Genomic DNA, 16,467 nt, shown 5'->3' with positions numbered 1-16,467 from the left:
CCATCCTGTGAGCATGTTTACTCTCTGCTCAGTCCCTGGGGCCCTTCCCCAGTTCCATCTTTCTCCCTCTCAGCGAGCTTTTGGGGCCCTTCTCTGGGTATGTGTCACTCTGAGTTTAGAGCCCCCTCACACACACTGCTACTTTGCCAGGGGATCTTGGACCAACCCCCAGGCTGCCTCCGTCTTCCCATCTCTACATTGGGCGCTGTCTTGCTGCCTCGGCTTCATAGCCTCTGCAGGACTGCCAAGGGGCTCGCACACCGTGGGACGGCCCCTCCCAGCTCCCCGTGCTGGTCTGGTCAGCTCCCTGGGGCAGGGGCAGAGGGGAGAGAGGCCCAGGTATGGGAAGAGAGCACATGTCCTCCATGCTCATTCAGGCCCGGGCTCAGGGAGGATTCCTTAGAAACTTCCAGTTCCTGGAATCCTCCATCAGGGTCTTCCCAGCTCCCTGGAGAGCTCAGTTGCAACCAGCAGGAAATGGGACAGATAATTGCAACTTTAAATAAGGCCAAGTTAACGCTCCCTGCCAGGCCCAGCACTGGGGACTTTCGGAGCTTTAATGGGAGGCAGCGGGAAGCCCTAGACAGGCACTCAGAATCCCATTGTTGCCACTAAGTCCCTGGTGACCCCAAGCAAGTCACTGCCCTGCTCTGAGCCTCAGTTTTCTCATCTGTGAAATGGGGACCAACTGGCATCACCTATGAAAATTCCTAGCACAGTGCCTAGCACATACAGTAGCAGGTACGCAGTTTAAGTCAGGATTAGGATTATTATCCCTGTTCAAATGCAGCTGCCCATCCCACCCAACCCCAGAGGTTTCTCTGGGAGCTGTTCTCAGTCCCATTGTCCTCTGGGTAACGAGGGGTGATAAAAATTGTGGTACTAACCTCTCCTGGGCAAAGCTGGCTGTCCCAGGCCTGTGCTAAGAGCTTTGTATCCACGCCTGTGGACAAGTCTTAGCGCTCCCACTGCCTAGATGAGGTCACTGAGGCTGCAGACACAAGTGGCTATGAGGAGGAGAGGGCCAGCGGGGAAGGGATGAGGCGCACCAGTCAGCATGAGGGTACAGGACCACCCACCACACACCTTAACCCCATCAGAGAAGTGTCCTCTCCCAGCGGGGTGCACACCCACGTGGCGAGCTGCTTGAGGTTCCAGATCCAATTTCTTAATTAGAGCAGGAATTCCTGAGCCTTCTCCCAGTATCAGCGGGTCTGCCAGGGCCACCCCCAGGCTGCCGCCGCCACCACTACTACCACGGAATTCCTAGTGAGGAGGAGCCCCAGTGTGGGCCTGGGGAGTTGAGGGCTGATTAGGGCAGGGAGCTGGGCCTGATTGTGGCCAGTGGTCCTGTTGTCTTCTGCTGCCAGGTGGACCAGCAGAGTGGCATCGCCAGCAGCTTGAGAAGGCTGCTTCTTGGTTCAACTCTGAGGCAAGGCCGGCCTGTTGTGTTTGTGGTCTTGGCACAGACCACCTGCTCACTGTCTGACATGGCCTCTCCTTGTGCGTGGGAGGAGCTGTCTCCTGGTCACACTGGACACCAGAGGCCACCACATTCCACCAAGCAGTCACAGGTGGACTTGTCCCCATCCAAACACCAGGATAGGAAAGGGCACCAGATACTCTCTGGAGAACTGTTGTCCAGAGAAGAGGCATCTAACCCAAGCTGGGAAAGGGGAGGAGGCTGTTGATCAGGAAGACTTCCTGGAAGAAGAGATGCCTGAGCTAAGTCTTAAGGGTAAAGAGGACTTTTCCAGGTGAAGAAGGTGGGTAGAGGAAGTGGCTTGGTCAGGTGAAGGAAGCAAAAAGAGGTCTAGAATGTTTAAGAAACTTCTTTCCTATCCTGGGCGTTACTCCTGTCGCTCTGCCTGCCTGCCTGCCATGGCCCCATCTTTTCAGAGAGAGTGTTCCAGGCAGGGATATGACCAAGGGCAGAGGCTGAGCAAGGGAGACAAGAAGGCATGTGCTCTGACAGGGAGCATACTGGCTCCATGGGGTGGAGGGAGGTGCGGGCAATGTCCCCCTGACACTCCTCAGGCTGCAAAGACACGCACACGTTATGGTGGGGAGAGTACAGGACTTGGTGTCAAGTGGCCTTGTCCCCTGCCCATTCCCCCTCTCTGGGGACAACTTCCCACCTCTGGATCAGACCATGCCAGCTCCCTGACTCCACGCTTCCATCTTTGGGTCTAGAAGCCCCCCACTTCCTGACCCTACCACCTACTTTAGCCCTCACCTGAGACTGAGGACTCCCAGAAGGCTTCTTGGGGCCATGAAAGGAGTTTGGGTCACACAGCCCAGAAATCAAAGTCTGCCTTCCTCACCAACTTGCCAGGGATCTTGACCCACTAACTTGTCCTCACTGAGCCTCAGTTTGCTCATGTGCAAAATGGGGGCAATGATACATCCCTTGAAAGGTTTGGGGAGCTCAGATGAACTCAGATATGATCTTCGATGTCCATTGTGTGACTCAGTGCGTGACATAGTAGGTGCTCAGTGAATAGTCTCCATGATGATGGAGATGCTGGGGGTGGGGTCATATTCCCTAGCCTCCCGGCCAGCCTCCTCCCTGCATCTGGCTCAGGGCACCCCTTCCTCACTGTCTTCTCCACCCTCAGGGTCCCCTCATTCCAAGTCCTGTTGCTTCTCAGGCCCTTCCACTGTCATGAACCCTTCTGTGCCATTATGTCATGAGCCCTGGTGGCTCATGCTGGAAGCTCTCAGGCCTGCCTGGCTCTTTGTCTGGCATTGCCTCTCAGAGTTTTGGGAAACAGTAGCCATGGAGGCTCTGATCATGAAGATGATGATGGGAATTGTGGGCATAAAGGGAAATGCCCCAGCAGAACTGTCTGCTTCACCGCCCGAGATGCCAGGCGCAGTCAGCAAGTGAACCTGGGGAGTGAGGGGGAGCAGGTGGAGTCTCACCGAGCAGAAAGCAGATGCCCTGGGGGCTCTGTCAGTGCACCAGTGCTGCCACCGAGGGCCACAGAGGCAGAGCTGGAGGGGACTATTAGCATCAGAGGGATGCAGGCATTCTGGAAACAGCTCCTCTGAGACAGCAGCTGCTTTCAGAATGAGCCAGGGCTTTGGAGCCATCAGACCTGGGGTGGAGTTTCTGCTTTGCCCCCAACCAGCTGTGTAGCCTGGGGCAGCCCTCTGCACCTCTCTGATCCCTAAGCTACAATTTCCTTGTCTATAAAATGGATCCATTACACCAGAGAATGCAGTGTGACAACTGAATCAAGCCATCCTCCTTTGATGGCTCCCTGCTGCCGTCATGATGGTCTTGGCCATTTGGCCTAGCATTTGAGACTGTTTGTGGTGTCTGCAGTTCTCCTCCTCCTAGGCCTGCCTCTCCCTCATGTAGCTCCCTGCAGGGGCCATGCTCATTCTCTCCTCCTGGCCTTTGCATAAGCTGTTCCTTCTGCCTGGAACACCATTTCTCCTCTCTAGCCTGACTGTCTCCTGCTCAATACCTAGGGGTTCAGGCCAGGGTCACTCATTTGGTAAGTCTCCATTGATGGATATGGAGGAAGACAGGTCTACAGGCCAGGGGGGGCCCACTGAAATGGCCTATCTTGAGGCAGAGGGAAATCAGATTCAGAGACTGGAGTACAGAAGCCAGGATGCCAGCCTGACTGAGCAAGGGGCCAGATCCAAGGGTAGAGTATGGAACTTGGAAGGTCCTTGGGAACTGAGGCTGGGAACCATTAAGGGTTTAGAGTTTGTACCAAAGCAACACATTTATTGAAGTCAGTGATAGCATCTATTTTTGATTTTTGATACTTAGAATGGCCCTGGCACAAAGTAGGTGTTCAGTAAATGCAGGCTGGCTGGATGGGAGGAGATAGATGAGTGGCAGGTTTTTAGGTGTACAAGTGAGTGATGTGAATGGATGGACAGGTAAATGAATGGTCAGGTGGATAGACGAATGAAAAGGAAAGAGGGAAGGGAAGAGAGGTTGACTCAGTGGGAAGATGGATGGACGGATGAATGGATGGATGGATGCACAAACGGATGGACAGACAGGTGGATACTTAAGTGGGATGTATGGGAGGGCAAATGGGTGGTAGATTATTGGGCGAGTGGAATGATGGATGGGATAAGTGAGAGGGTAGATGAATGGGTGGGTGGGTGGGCAGACGAGTGCATGGATGGCAAGAAGGCAGAACGATTTCATAAATAGTTGCTTGGATTGGGTGATTCAGTGGATGGATGAGTATGAAAGTAGGTGGGTAGGTAGATGAATGGGTGGATTGTTGGGTAAATGAATGGGTGGGTGGATGGATGGGTGGATAAATAGGTAAGTGAAGAGATAGGCACGCAAAAGGGTTAATAGGTAAATGGGCAGGTGGCTGGATGGCAGGCTAGATAATGGATAATTGCCAAGACTTGATGGTTGGAAAGATAGATGGATGAGTTGGGGGTGGGTCAATGGGTGAATGAATGAACAGTAAAATTTCATGTGGCTAAATGTCTGACATCTTGCCCAGAAGCAGAGGGGTGGTCTGGATTCTGGGATTTGAGTTAATTGTCCTTCACTGGGAGAAACCAGTGCCAATTAGGCAAATAGATCTAGTCCCAGCAGGTCTTGCAGCAGGCTTCCTAATTGACTTCAACCTGACAGACCCTGGCTTGGACTTACAGTGGCCTCTGTCTTATTGATTTGTAATTTACACTCCATACACATCCAAAAGGATTTGAGGTGACTTATAATATTAAACCTGCGTGCAACAGGACAGTTAAAAATGAAATGAGAAATTGAGAGGCCACATAGCAGAGTGGTTAAAAGTGTACCTGGTTCAACTTTTGGACCTGCTGCTTACTAGCTGTGTGACACTGGGCAGGTTGCTTAACCTTTCTGAAGCTCATTTTTGCCTATCTATAGGAAGAAAAGGAGGAAGAGATGAAGGAAGTTGGTTTAATGGGGGAAATGTATGCATGATGATTAGATACCTAGGTGGGATGCTAGATATATGGATGGGTAGATGAATGAGTGGTGGGTTATTGGGCGAGCGGAATGGTAGACGAATGGGGTAAGTTAAGGGATAGGGTGGATGGATGAATGGATGGGTAGATGGGTAAATGAGGGCATAACGTGTTGTGAGTATCAAAGGAGTGACAGCACAGTCGTTGGCATTAAGTAAGCACTTGAATGATATAGTGTATGGAGCCATCTTGATAACAGTAACCCTATTTCCTGGAGGAAAATTCCAGACACCCAGACTGATGATATAAGCAGGAAAGAGCATTTGATGTCCAGGTAGGCTGGGGGTCAGGGCGAGGTGGGAGGTAGGCGGTTTTAACAGAAGCTGAGGACTACCACAGTGATCCGGACTCAGTCCTGCCCACAAAGTGCTCAGAGTCCAGTTGGGCTGATGAATAGAGAGTCACAGGACAGGGTGACAAGGGTGACAATGAGAGACACATAGGACTGTGGGAGCCCCAGTGCTAGGATCATCAGAAAGACTTCTAGGAGGGGGTGACATCTGAGATGGGTCTTAAAGGATGTGTATGAGAGTCCTAGGCAGGTCAGGAGGGCGAGAAAAGTTGCAGGGAGAAGGAAGAACCTTGAGTCCTGAACTTCAGAGTGAGAGCTCTGTCCAGTGGGCAGAGGGGAGATAAAAAATATTTAACAACCACTCAGTAAGGGTGCTGACTGTAAACAGCTGGGGTGCCTGGCTCCTGCCTCCCTTAGCCACCTGAGGAGGGTCCCAGAAGTAACTGCCTTTCTGAGTGCATCTCCTCTTCTTTAAAAATAGCCATGACAAATGTTCCCCACTAATCAGTCACTGTTAGGATCTCACAAGATAAATTCCAAAAGTGCTCAGCACAGCACCTGGCACACAGTAGGTGCTCAGTAATGCCAGCTGCCATCATTATATTTTTATTACCTATTTAATAGATGGGAAGGGTCAGTGGATTCATTTAGGTAAAAGAGCTTTAAAAATTAAAAAACACTGGACAAATGTTAGCTGTGTGAGTTAGCCTAGAGTGTGTCAGGAAGGCTCAAGGGCAATAGACTTGAGTTCAATTTCTAAATTGCTGTGTGACCTTGGCCAAGTCACCTAGCCTCTCAGAGTCTATAAAATGGGACCAGTAACAGTGCCAGGCATCCTCAGGGTTGTCGTGAGGACTAACAGAGCTCTCGTGTGTGAGGGCTGTTCCCGTCCCTGCCTCCCTTCTTTCCCTTCCCCAGAAAGCCCTGGTGTTCATTTACCACCCACCCCACCCCCCAGCAACCCCTTCCCAGACCCCCATCCATCATCCTGTCCTTTGCGGAGGTTAAGTGGGTCCCCAAGCAGCGAATCCAAACTCTCCCGTAGCCCTGGCCGCACAATGCGGCCCGCTGTTAGCGAGCACCCCGGCTGGCCCAGAGGATTGGGTTTCAGCCGGCGGCCAGCGCTGGCGGATGCCCAGGCCAGCGGCGGGCAGGCGGGGGGACAGAGCAGAGCAGCCGGCGTCGCGGGGACTCCTCTACCCTGGCCTGAGAAAACAAGAGCAGGCTCCAGGCAGGCAACCGAGGCAGAGAAGGGCCCCCAAGCTGCAGGAGAACATGTGCTGCAAGAGTCGTCAGGCAGAAGGATTTTACATTAGCTGGGTCCCTTTTCCGTGAGCCTGAGGGCAAAGTAGGGGGCCGAGCTGGAAAAACATCACACTGCCTGTTGGCAGATTTCGCCCTAGAAAGTCCATAGCCTTCCCGGAGCTGGCCCAGGGTTGCTCTGGCACTGCCATCCCTTGCTTGCTTTGAGCCAGTGACCCCAAGACCCTCTTAGCCGCTGATCCTCATCTGGTTTTCAGAGAACTGGCCATGGGAAACCCAGTTGGGCTGGTGGTTCAAATCCAGCTTTGCTTCTTTTTGGCTGTGTGACTTTGGGCAGGTGTCTTAGCCTTTCCGAACTCAGTTTCCTCATCTGTGCAATGGGAGTAACAGTGCCAGCCTTGCAGGGTGTGCAGAATGATTGCTCAGGGCCTGGCACTGAGGGCATGCTACATGAAAGCTCGGATTTTTTTCCCCTCCCATTTATGAGGCAGCATAGCCTGGTGATTTCTGGGGTCAGACCAGACAGATCCTGCCCTGCCCCTTACTGACTGGGTGGCCTTGGGGAGGACCTTGATCTCTGCAAGCCTTGGCTTCCCCATAGTTTGCTCTGGGATGTCAGTGAGACAGTGTAGATGACACGTCCACTGTCATCCTCCATGAGTCTGGTGATGCTCGCTGTTGCCTTTGTATGGCCCAGGATTTGCGTGTTATAAAGACCCTTTGCACCCAGTACCTCCTTGGATCCTCAGAGCAACCCTGTGAATTACACAGAGCAAGGATTTTGTGATCCCCATTTTACAATGAAGAGACTGAGGCTCAGGGAGATGAAATGACTTTTCCAAATTACCCAGTTTATCATCAGCCTTGAACTTTATCTCCTGATTCCTGACTGTTGCCTCCTCTTAGAATTTCTAATATGGACCATGGAATGAATGCTGTAATTCCCAGCCATTGATGGCCCGCCTCTGGCCTCCCAGCTATGGCTAGCATCTCACCAGGCCTTGCTGGGGTAGACAAGCCTGTGTTCAAGTCAGCTTAGCCTCATTAGCCCCAGCAGGGAGCAGCCGGAGCTGCTGGGAAGGGTTCAGAGAGAACAGCATCCACTGCTTGGGGCACGTGCCATCTGAATTGGCTGCCTGGGCTGTGGTATGCTGGTCAGTCTGGAGCAAAGACCCTGGGGAACAGCTAGGCAGTGTCTGTCCATCTTCAGGATAGACCATGTTCTCAGGACAGGCCATGTCACCACCCTCCTCAGGAATCATCCATAGCTCCCCATTGCCTTTGGGACAAGATCCAGACTCCTTAGCACCACATTCAAGGCCCTACAGGTCTGGCCCCCATCCTGAGCTACCAGATCCTTCCACCAAGCATTTTGTTCCCACACCTTGAGACAGAAACTCCAGCATGGTGCTGTGATTAAGAATATGGGCTTTGGTGCGAGGTAGACGTAGTTCCACCACTTCCTGGCCATGAAAACCTTGAACAATCTCTCCTAACTTTAGTTTGCCATCTATAAAGGGAAATTAAATAAAGTACCTTTTTATAAATAGTTATGATGAAATGAGATAATGAGTGCTAAACCCTCAGCCCAGAGCCCACCAGTGAGAACCATTCCTCAGATTTCACTGTTGCTCAAACTGCCCCTGAAGTTTCATACCTCTGTGCCTTTGATTCTGCTGTGCCCTTTACACAGCATGCACTTCCCCTCTTCTTCCAGCTCGAATGCCACCTCCTCTGAGACGCCTTTGCTAATTCCCTGGTCAAAGCTAATCCTTTCTTCCCCTGGGTTTCCTGGCTCCCAGCCCAGCCGTTTTACTGTGCCTCTCCCTATAGAAAGCTCTCGTCTCAGGCACTAGTCTGGAAGCTCCTTGAGGGAAGGTCGGGCGGAATGTTTCCAGGTCCCCCAGGCTCAGCACAGGGCCTTGCACACATTAGGTAGAGGAATGTTCGTTGAATGACCCTGATCTTGTTACTTAACCCAGGAGAACTCAGGGAGAGCTGCCAAGAAGAAAGAGCCTTTGAGTTAAGTTTTGGAAGGGAAGTTAGCCAGGCTACAAAGTTGGAAGGGCCAGACATTCCAAGCAGAAAAATTGGGAATGCTCAATCACCAAGGCGCAAGGAAGCAGTGCCTTTTGCAAGCAGAAGGAAATTCAGGGTGGCTGGACACGGCTGGAAGGTGATTGGCCGGCCCAGTCAGCAGGGGTGTGGAATGCACTGTTGAGGAACCAGGACTTTGTCCTGCTGGCAGTGGGAGCTCTGAAAGGCATTAAGACATGATCAGACATGGGCTTTAGAGCCATCACCCAGCTGCCACGTGGAGATCAGATACATCTACTGTGTATCAGGACCAGTTCTCAGTGCTAGGGTTACAGTGGTGAAAGAGGCAGACACAGAGCTCCCCTAGAATGAGGGCCCTGGGAGATGGCAGAACAACAGGACTCACCTACACAATATCACTGAATTCTCACATGACCCATTTTACAGATGGGGAAACTGAGGCCCAGAGAGGTGTATGGGCTTGCACACACTAGAGAGTGCCAGAGCCAAGGTTCTAGCCTAGGCAGTGTGTGCCCCATTTCCCTGCTGCCCTCCCCTCTTTCCTTTCCTATCCTTACACAGGCCCACACAGAGGGCGAGAATACAGAAAGTCCTGGTATTTATGTGTGTTTTAAGCCTATTGCTGCAGAATCCTAAAAATAACACAGTGAAGAATGGGACCCATGTGGGTTCAAATCCCAGCTCTGCACTGTGCCCTTGCGCAGGCTGCTTCACCTCTCTGACTTTGTTTCCGTGTCTATAAAATGGGGTTAATAGAATGTAGCCCCCAAGTTACCATGAGCCTGAAACTGTATTTACAGTGCCCAGCTCAACGCCTGGCACACAGTAGGTGCTTAATGAAAGTTCCTCCTCGTGTCTTTGAAACTCTCACCTACTGTCATTAGTGTCGACAGTGTCTGTGACCCTAGAGGAGTATGGCCCAAGAAGGGGTCAGACAGCTGACCAGGGGTAGATTGGGGAGCAGAGGGTGACCACTCGCCCCTGCCTGAAAACAGGGCCCCTCGCAGCCACCTTCCTGTTGGCCCAGCGTTAACGACTTCAGTGTGTCTCCTCTTTTAGCTCAAATATTTCTGAAATGCGCACTGCTCGTTCACACATAGCCAGAGGGGTCTCGAGCCTCCCCAGCCTGTGTGATCGGGGCCTCCTGATTGCTTTCTTCTGTGCAGTCTCCAGGAAGCAGAGGGAGTGCGGGCGCAGTGGGGCGAGGGCCAAAGCCGCTCCCAGGGCCCGGATCCTGTTTTCCCACCAAGAAAGGCACTCCCGGCTGTGACTGGAGGCCCTGGTTCCAGCTTTCACCTGGATGCTAAGCATCTTGTCCACGTAGCCTGTTTCCTCATCTTTCCATTAGGGTTGTTCAAATGGTCACTTAAAGCATCCAGGGTTTAGGTCCTGGGCATTTCCCGGATTAACTGGGGTAAGAGTGCCTGGAGGCAAGTGAAAGGCAGGGTAGGGGGTGGGTGGTACCTGGGGGCTGGCAAGGATGTGAGCAGGTGGGTGTGACCTAGCAGGGGGACCTCAGAGAGCCTCCGACCTTTCCTGGGCTGCCTCTGCTCCCACTCTGTAGCTTGGCCCTCAGCTCTCCCCACTGCCCGGCCCACCTTCACTCACATCAACTCCCACCAACCGTGCTATTGTCACCGCCGTGCCTTTGCCTTCTGCCTTCTACCTAGCACGCCCCTCCCACTCACCCTCTCCTGACTCCCTTCTAACTCACCCTACAAGCCTCTATCCGTGTCACTTCCTCCAGGAAGCCGCCCCTAAACTGGGCGTTGTCTTCCACTCCTTCCACGCCCGGTTCCCATCACGCTCAGTACCCACACACATCCCTGTTGCAGTCTTTGTCACGTCGTGTGGTGATTGATTATCTGTGTACAGTGAAAACGGCTTCCCCTGGGCACAAGATTGTCGTTGTCACAGTGAGGGCGGGGAAGCAGGCATTTCCAGCACTTCAGAGGCAACTTGGTGGCACCTAGGGCCCCCCAAAGTGTGGCAGGTGAAGGGATGTTAGGGAGTTTGCAGATGAACATTTCTGATTGTAATGGTCTTATGTTTATTTCTTTCCTTTTATGGCAAGTGATACTGGTTTCCCATTTATAATAATGCTAACTTTTTCCTCTTTAAAATGCACTTAAGGAAAAAAAAAAGTCAGAAGAAATTTGGTAATTAAATAATAGTACAGCCTGTAGGTGGAAACAGCTGAAGTCACGAGAGTCGTCCTGATGGAGCAGGACACTAGCATGTGTCCAAGGCCTACAGTTTTTAGGTGAGGGAAGGGGATTTCAGCCTTCGACTAAGTGCTAAGCCCTGTGCCAGGTCTTGGGTCAGGTAAAGAAGGTGTGAAGAGGGGAAGGATCAGAAGGAACAGTGTCAGAGAGGTCCAGGAATGAGAGTACAAACAGCCTGTGCAGCTAGAGCCCAGCTTGTGTATGGAATGGATGTGTGACCTCGGGCAAGTTCCTAAGCCTTTGTAAGCCTCAGTTTTCCCATCTATGAAATGGAACAGTATCAACTATCTCTTGGCATCTTGTAAGAATGCGTGTGAGGGTCTCTGGCTCCTAATAGACAGGGTCTCTGTCTCAGCGAACATGAGTTCTCTCCCTCTGTGGATTTGGGGGATCAGAGGGGAGAAGTCTGGGATGTTATGGAGAGGAAGGAAGTGCTGGTGATGGAAATAGGGCTTGGCTTTCTGAACCCACCCAGGTTCCTGAGGCAAGAACTTCTGACTCCAGATTCCCTGGGAAACTGAGTTTGACTTTGGTGCTTGGTTTGAGAGGAACAAAGGGGAAACCAGGGAATCCCAGGAGAGCAGCATCAGATGAACAAGGGGGAGCCCCACAGAGGCTGTGGCCCTTGAGTGAGAGGCTGATGCTTGTCAGGTGTTGACAAGCACTATCTGGGATGTAGAGGGAGATGCTTGGACTCCTTCACTTGCAGGGGCCACCTAATGAGCCCAAAGGAAAGTGTGTGTGGGCCCTGGGTCAGCCGAAAACACCACACCTGATCTAAGAAAGAATAGCTGACACTTACTGAGGGTCCACTTTGTGCTGGGCTGCAAGCTAATTGACCTCCCCCCTCGTTTAGTCCTTTTGTCCACCCTTGGAGGGTATTACAGCCATTCTCCGGGTGAGGAAACTGAGGCTTAGAAAGCTTTTGGGTCCAATTACAAGGCAAGCAGGTGGCAGAGCGGGTACTGGCATTGAAGTCTCTCTGATCTCCCCACCCTAGATGATCTGCTCTGCTTACTTGCTTTTTTTGCGGAGGGTGGAAGGAGGTATCAACATTGAAAGGCAAAAGGCCAAGGAGATGTTATGGGGAGAGCCCTCGGGGTTCCCTCCTGCCACGGCCCCAGGGGTAACAGCTTTCACAGAGGCGGGCTTGCAGGCAGAGCCCCAGACTGGCTTGGTGAGAAGGGAACATGGGAGGCGCCGGCCTCTGCATCCTTCCCAGGAGACCTGCAGTCTTGACCTTCCCTCTAGCCCGTTCCTGTCTGTGAACCAGCCAGCCCATTGATTCCAGTCCTTCTGAGATCCTCCCCTTGCTGGTTCCAGATGTGATGGGAGGCAGAGGGGAGGGGAGCAGTGGAAGCCCCCACCTGAGCTCCCTACAGCCCAGAGTTTGAGCACCAGCTTTTAGTGTATGACTTTTGGCAAGTCATTTGCCCTCCCTGGACCTGAGTTTCCACCCCAGCGATGAGGATGTCAGTTCACAGCCCCTCCTCTGGGCCGTGGAATCCTCTAGTGCTTGGCCTCTGGGTCAGCCCAAGAATCCAGCCAAGGGGTGGGGCCACCTGCTTGGCGGGCTTGCCTCCCCCACCCAACCTTTTTCTGGTCCCAAACAGTCTCCTCTCTCCCTTGTTCCACACAGCTCCCAGCAGCTGTTCCTTGGGCCCAGGCAGAGAGCCCGGCTTGGCGCGTCTCTGGCTGAGGCCGATGAGAGAAAACAGGTTAAAAGTTCAGCCCTTGTTCTCTCCAGGAAGAAAAATCTGTAGCATTCGGAGTGTGAAAAGGGACCCTTTTTTCAGCTCCAAAGCAGCACAATAGAACTTCCCTCCAATTTGCCATCAAAAAGACACCCTTGGCACTGGACTCCACCGTCCCTGGCACCCTCCTCCCCCCTCACCAGCCCCCAGTGCAAAGGGACACAGTGACCGCAAACACAAGCCACAGGCAGTCATGGGGACACTGCCGCATCCTCTCTTGTCATCTTGTGCCTCTGACTGGGGTCACCTCTGGCTCAATGCATCCTTCTGCCCCACCCTCCCATCCACACTGCCCCTGTCCTAGTTCAAGACCTTGTCACTCCCATTTCGACCTTCACAGCGGCCTGAACACTGTGCACCCTGCCTCCACTCTCTTCGCCCCGGTACATGCAGCCCAGGCCATCAACCTAAGTGTCTAGAAGTTTATGAGGTGGGAGACAGAAGACCCACACCTCCCACTCTGCCACCAACTCCAGTGTGATCTTTAGGAAGTTTCTTCCCCCTCTGTGCCTCAGTTGCCCTATGTCCAAAATGAGGCAGTAAGGCTAGACCAGGGATAGCATCTCAAATGGTACATGCTAGTTTCCTGGAGCACTGTGCAGCCACAGAGTGTGGGGATTGATTAGTGATGTCTGTCCTGGGCACAGAATTGGAGCCTAGCAGCAAGCATGCCTCTCACTTAACTCTCACTGATCTAGGTGGTGTGGAAGGTCCAACCGTGGCCTCCTAGGTCTCTCTGTCTACTCTCTCACAACTATTTTATTTACATTTCATCTCCACTACCACACTGTGAACTGCTCCATAGTAGAGCCTTGCTATTCAAATTTTCTCCCTCAGGGTACCCAGCACAGAGCTTGGTACATAATGGACATCAGGGTGTATTTGTTGATTGAATGTGTGAGCAGTTTGAATCTGCTCAATGCACTGCAATTCAGTTCAAAAGCATTTGGAATCCCCTGTGGCAGGGCATGGGTAGAGGGGAGGAGTGCTGAGCCTGATCTAGGGGTGAATGGGGATCTCTCTGGCCCTGTGGTTCTCCTTTGTCATTGGCCGTGTGGCTCCTTTCTTCCAGCTGCTGGAATGAGGGGAAGCACATGGGGCCCTGGCTGGTTCAGAGCTGATCTGAATTTCCTGAACCCCCAGAGGGCAGGCGACGGACTAGCCCCTCTGGGCACAATGCTCACCTCCAACACCCCTCCACGTCCAGGGCCCTATCCTAGGGGTGGAGTTGGCTGAGCCCTGGGGAAAGGGGCCCAGGGATGAGGACAAGGTGAAGAATTCTAAGGTCCTGGGGAAGGGGGAAACGTATCCCGGACACGTGGGCCAGAGGGCCAACGTGAGGTAACTGATGCAGCTTGGCCGGGACCCAAGGGAGGCCCCTGTAAGGTTTTGAAAATTTGACACAAGCTGAAAAGTGAACAGAAACCTAAGTTTGAAGTAAAATTTTGAAATTTCCTTGAGGACTTTCTGAAGTCTATCCAGGAGACCCCAGGTTAGGACCCTTCCCCACCAGTGAAGGAGCAAAGGAGCGATACCTAGGACATGACTGGCTGGGAGGATGGGACGTGACCATGCGTAGAAGGGCTGGAGCTGGGCCTTTAGGGGTGGAGCCTAGAGGAACAGAATCAGATGCTTGGCTGGAGTGTGGGGATGTGTGGGGTGATGGAGTGAGAGGCAGGACCTACAGGGAGGGTAGTCTGTAAGGTCAGATGATTGTTTGGAGGTGTGGGAGTAAGTGGCACTCTGTAAAGAAGGCCCTCAAGGGCTCGGTTCTTGGGGTGATTCACAGTGCTGGGAGGGCAGCTCGTCCGTGACTCTTTACTTTCCCCACAGAAACACTCATGGACTCAACCACGGCGACGGCGGAGCTGGGCTGGATTGTGCATCCTCCGTCAGGGGTGAGTCAGCGGTCCTCAGACTGTGCGTGGTCCCCCACGGTGCCTCGGGTTCCACTGCAGGGCCTGGATGCCCCCTCGCATTTCAGCCCCTTTCCCTCCCTCAGGTCCCAGGACCCGACTTCTCAGTGCCCCTACTGCTGGTCCCCTCCCATTGATGGAGTGCCAGTTACCATGACAACATGCTGGATGCTTTCAGCCTTCATCCCATAGAATTCTAAAGGCGAGGCTGAGAAGTGGGTACTTGCCCTACCCCCGTTTTACAGATGAGGAAAGTGAATTGTGATTTCCCGAGCGCCCGCTCTGTGTCGGATACTGTATCAAAGCACTTTTACACGCATCATCTCCAGTCCTGTGGGGAAGAATTACCTCCATTTTACAAGTGAGAGACTGAGGCTCAGAGAGCGGTAGCTGCCTGCCAGGGACCCCATAGCTTGTAAGTGATGAGGCTCAGGTTTGTATCCAGGGCTGTGACCTAGTCCTCTGGGTCCCCTTTCTGGGTCCCCATCACACGAGGCTCCCCCTTCCCGAGCTCTTATCACCGCACTTCTTTGGGTCCAGTGGTCTGAGCCCACGTAGGCTGTGAGCTTCCCAAGAACAAGATCAGGCACAATTTGAGATTCCTCTTTCTTCCCGCAGCAACCAGCCCAGGACTTCACACAGGCTATGGGATCAGACACTTGAAATTGTGTCCCAGTTCTGTTACTCCCCAGCTGTGTGATTTGGGGCTAGTTCCCTAACCTGTCTGAGCTTTAGTTTCCTCATCTCCAAAATGGTGATAATAGTGTCTTCCTCAGAGGACCGTTGTGAGGTTCTTCTGCAAAGTGCCTGATGTGAGTGGGCTCCCCATAATGAGTAGCTGTAGTAACTGTCACCATCACCATCATCGTCATCAGTTCTAACAGCATCCCTTCCTCATCCCCCTGATCTCTGGGGAGGGGTCTGGGCTCCCAGCGCCCATTCCTCCCCTTCCCCCCATCCTGGCTCCTCCCCTGGGACCCAGCTGCTGCCCCAAGGAGCTGCATCCTTCCACCCCCTCAGGCCTGTGCTCTCAATAGGCAAGGCCGCAGGGTCAGACCTCTTTCTGTGGCTCTTTCTTGTCACCAATTTTCCATCTGCGAAGGCGGCTGGGCCCACAGCCCCCCCCCCACCAGTAATGAGGCCAGGCTGGGCTGCAGGGCCCCGGACGCAATTATTTGGGGTGTTTGGGCTGCAGGGCCCCCGCGTGTTAATTAGAGAGAGGGGAGAAAGGCAGCACGCTCTAATTAAGTGCTCTAATTAAGTTCTGAAGAAGAGCAGTGATTGTAACAAGGGGCTGACTTTGTCACATGGTGCCACCAAAAAAAAAAAAATTAAATGCAATGTAGGGAGCTTCAGAGCTGCCAGTGAAGTAGCGGCTGGACCGGCTCCGCCTTCCCCGTATCCATTCGCCCCGCACAGCATCATCTCTCCCCAAGCTGGCGGCCACCGCCCCACCCTGTGCAGGCGTGGCCCAGAGAATCTAAGGGAGGCAAAAGGACAAAGAACCCCCGCTTGAGGGTGACATCTCTCCTACCACTTGCCCTCCGCCAGTCACATTTGGCAGTTGGGAAAACAGAGGCCCAGAGAAGGGAGGTGACTTGCCTAGCGCTACACATCAAGTTAGCAGAGCTGGGACAAAACCCAGGAGCCCTGGGCCTATGCTGGGTCCTCGTGTTTTGAGACAGCAGGGCAAACACGTGAATGGGTCTGGGTCTGTGTGACCTGGGTCAGGTAACCTCACCTCTGTGGTCTCTACTCCCTCATCTGTAAAGTGGGGATAACTACTCCACGTGTGATAATCATGACAAAGAAATGAGATCCTGCTAACGGTACCCACCGGCACAGGTGAGGGGGACACCCTGCTGTTGGGGCTCTCTTGAGTCTCCCCTTCTTGGGTTCTACCCCAGGTGAAGCCAGCCCAACACCAAGAGGGGTACAGGGGAAGGAGGGGATGAGTGGCTGCCTTCAAC

The 16,467-nt window shown here is 53.0% G+C and overlaps 1 protein-coding gene across 4 annotated transcripts in view; it reads left to right on the top strand.

Annotated features, from left to right (window-relative positions):
* The window catches only part of EPHB2 (EPH receptor B2), a 176,034-nt gene that overhangs the window by 46,264 nt on the left and 113,303 nt on the right, over nucleotides 1–16,467 (top strand). For 3 of the 4 annotated variants that reach the window (XM_072975151.1, XM_072975150.1, XM_072975149.1), the window contains exon 2: nucleotides 14,415–14,479. In XM_072975151.1, coding sequence (XP_072831252.1) covers nucleotides 14,415–14,479 — 65 coding nt within the window. Of the gene's footprint in view, nucleotides 1–14,414; nucleotides 14,480–14,768; nucleotides 14,913–16,467 lie in introns of those variants that run through there. The other variant, XM_072975152.1, reaches the window with a different exon arrangement.

This window comes from Vicugna pacos, chromosome 13, assembly GCF_048564905.1.
Source record: "Vicugna pacos chromosome 13, VicPac4, whole genome shotgun sequence".
NCBI classification, from domain to species: domain Eukaryota; kingdom Metazoa; phylum Chordata; class Mammalia; order Artiodactyla; family Camelidae; genus Vicugna; species Vicugna pacos.
This window is presented reverse-complemented; position numbering and strand designations above follow the sequence as displayed.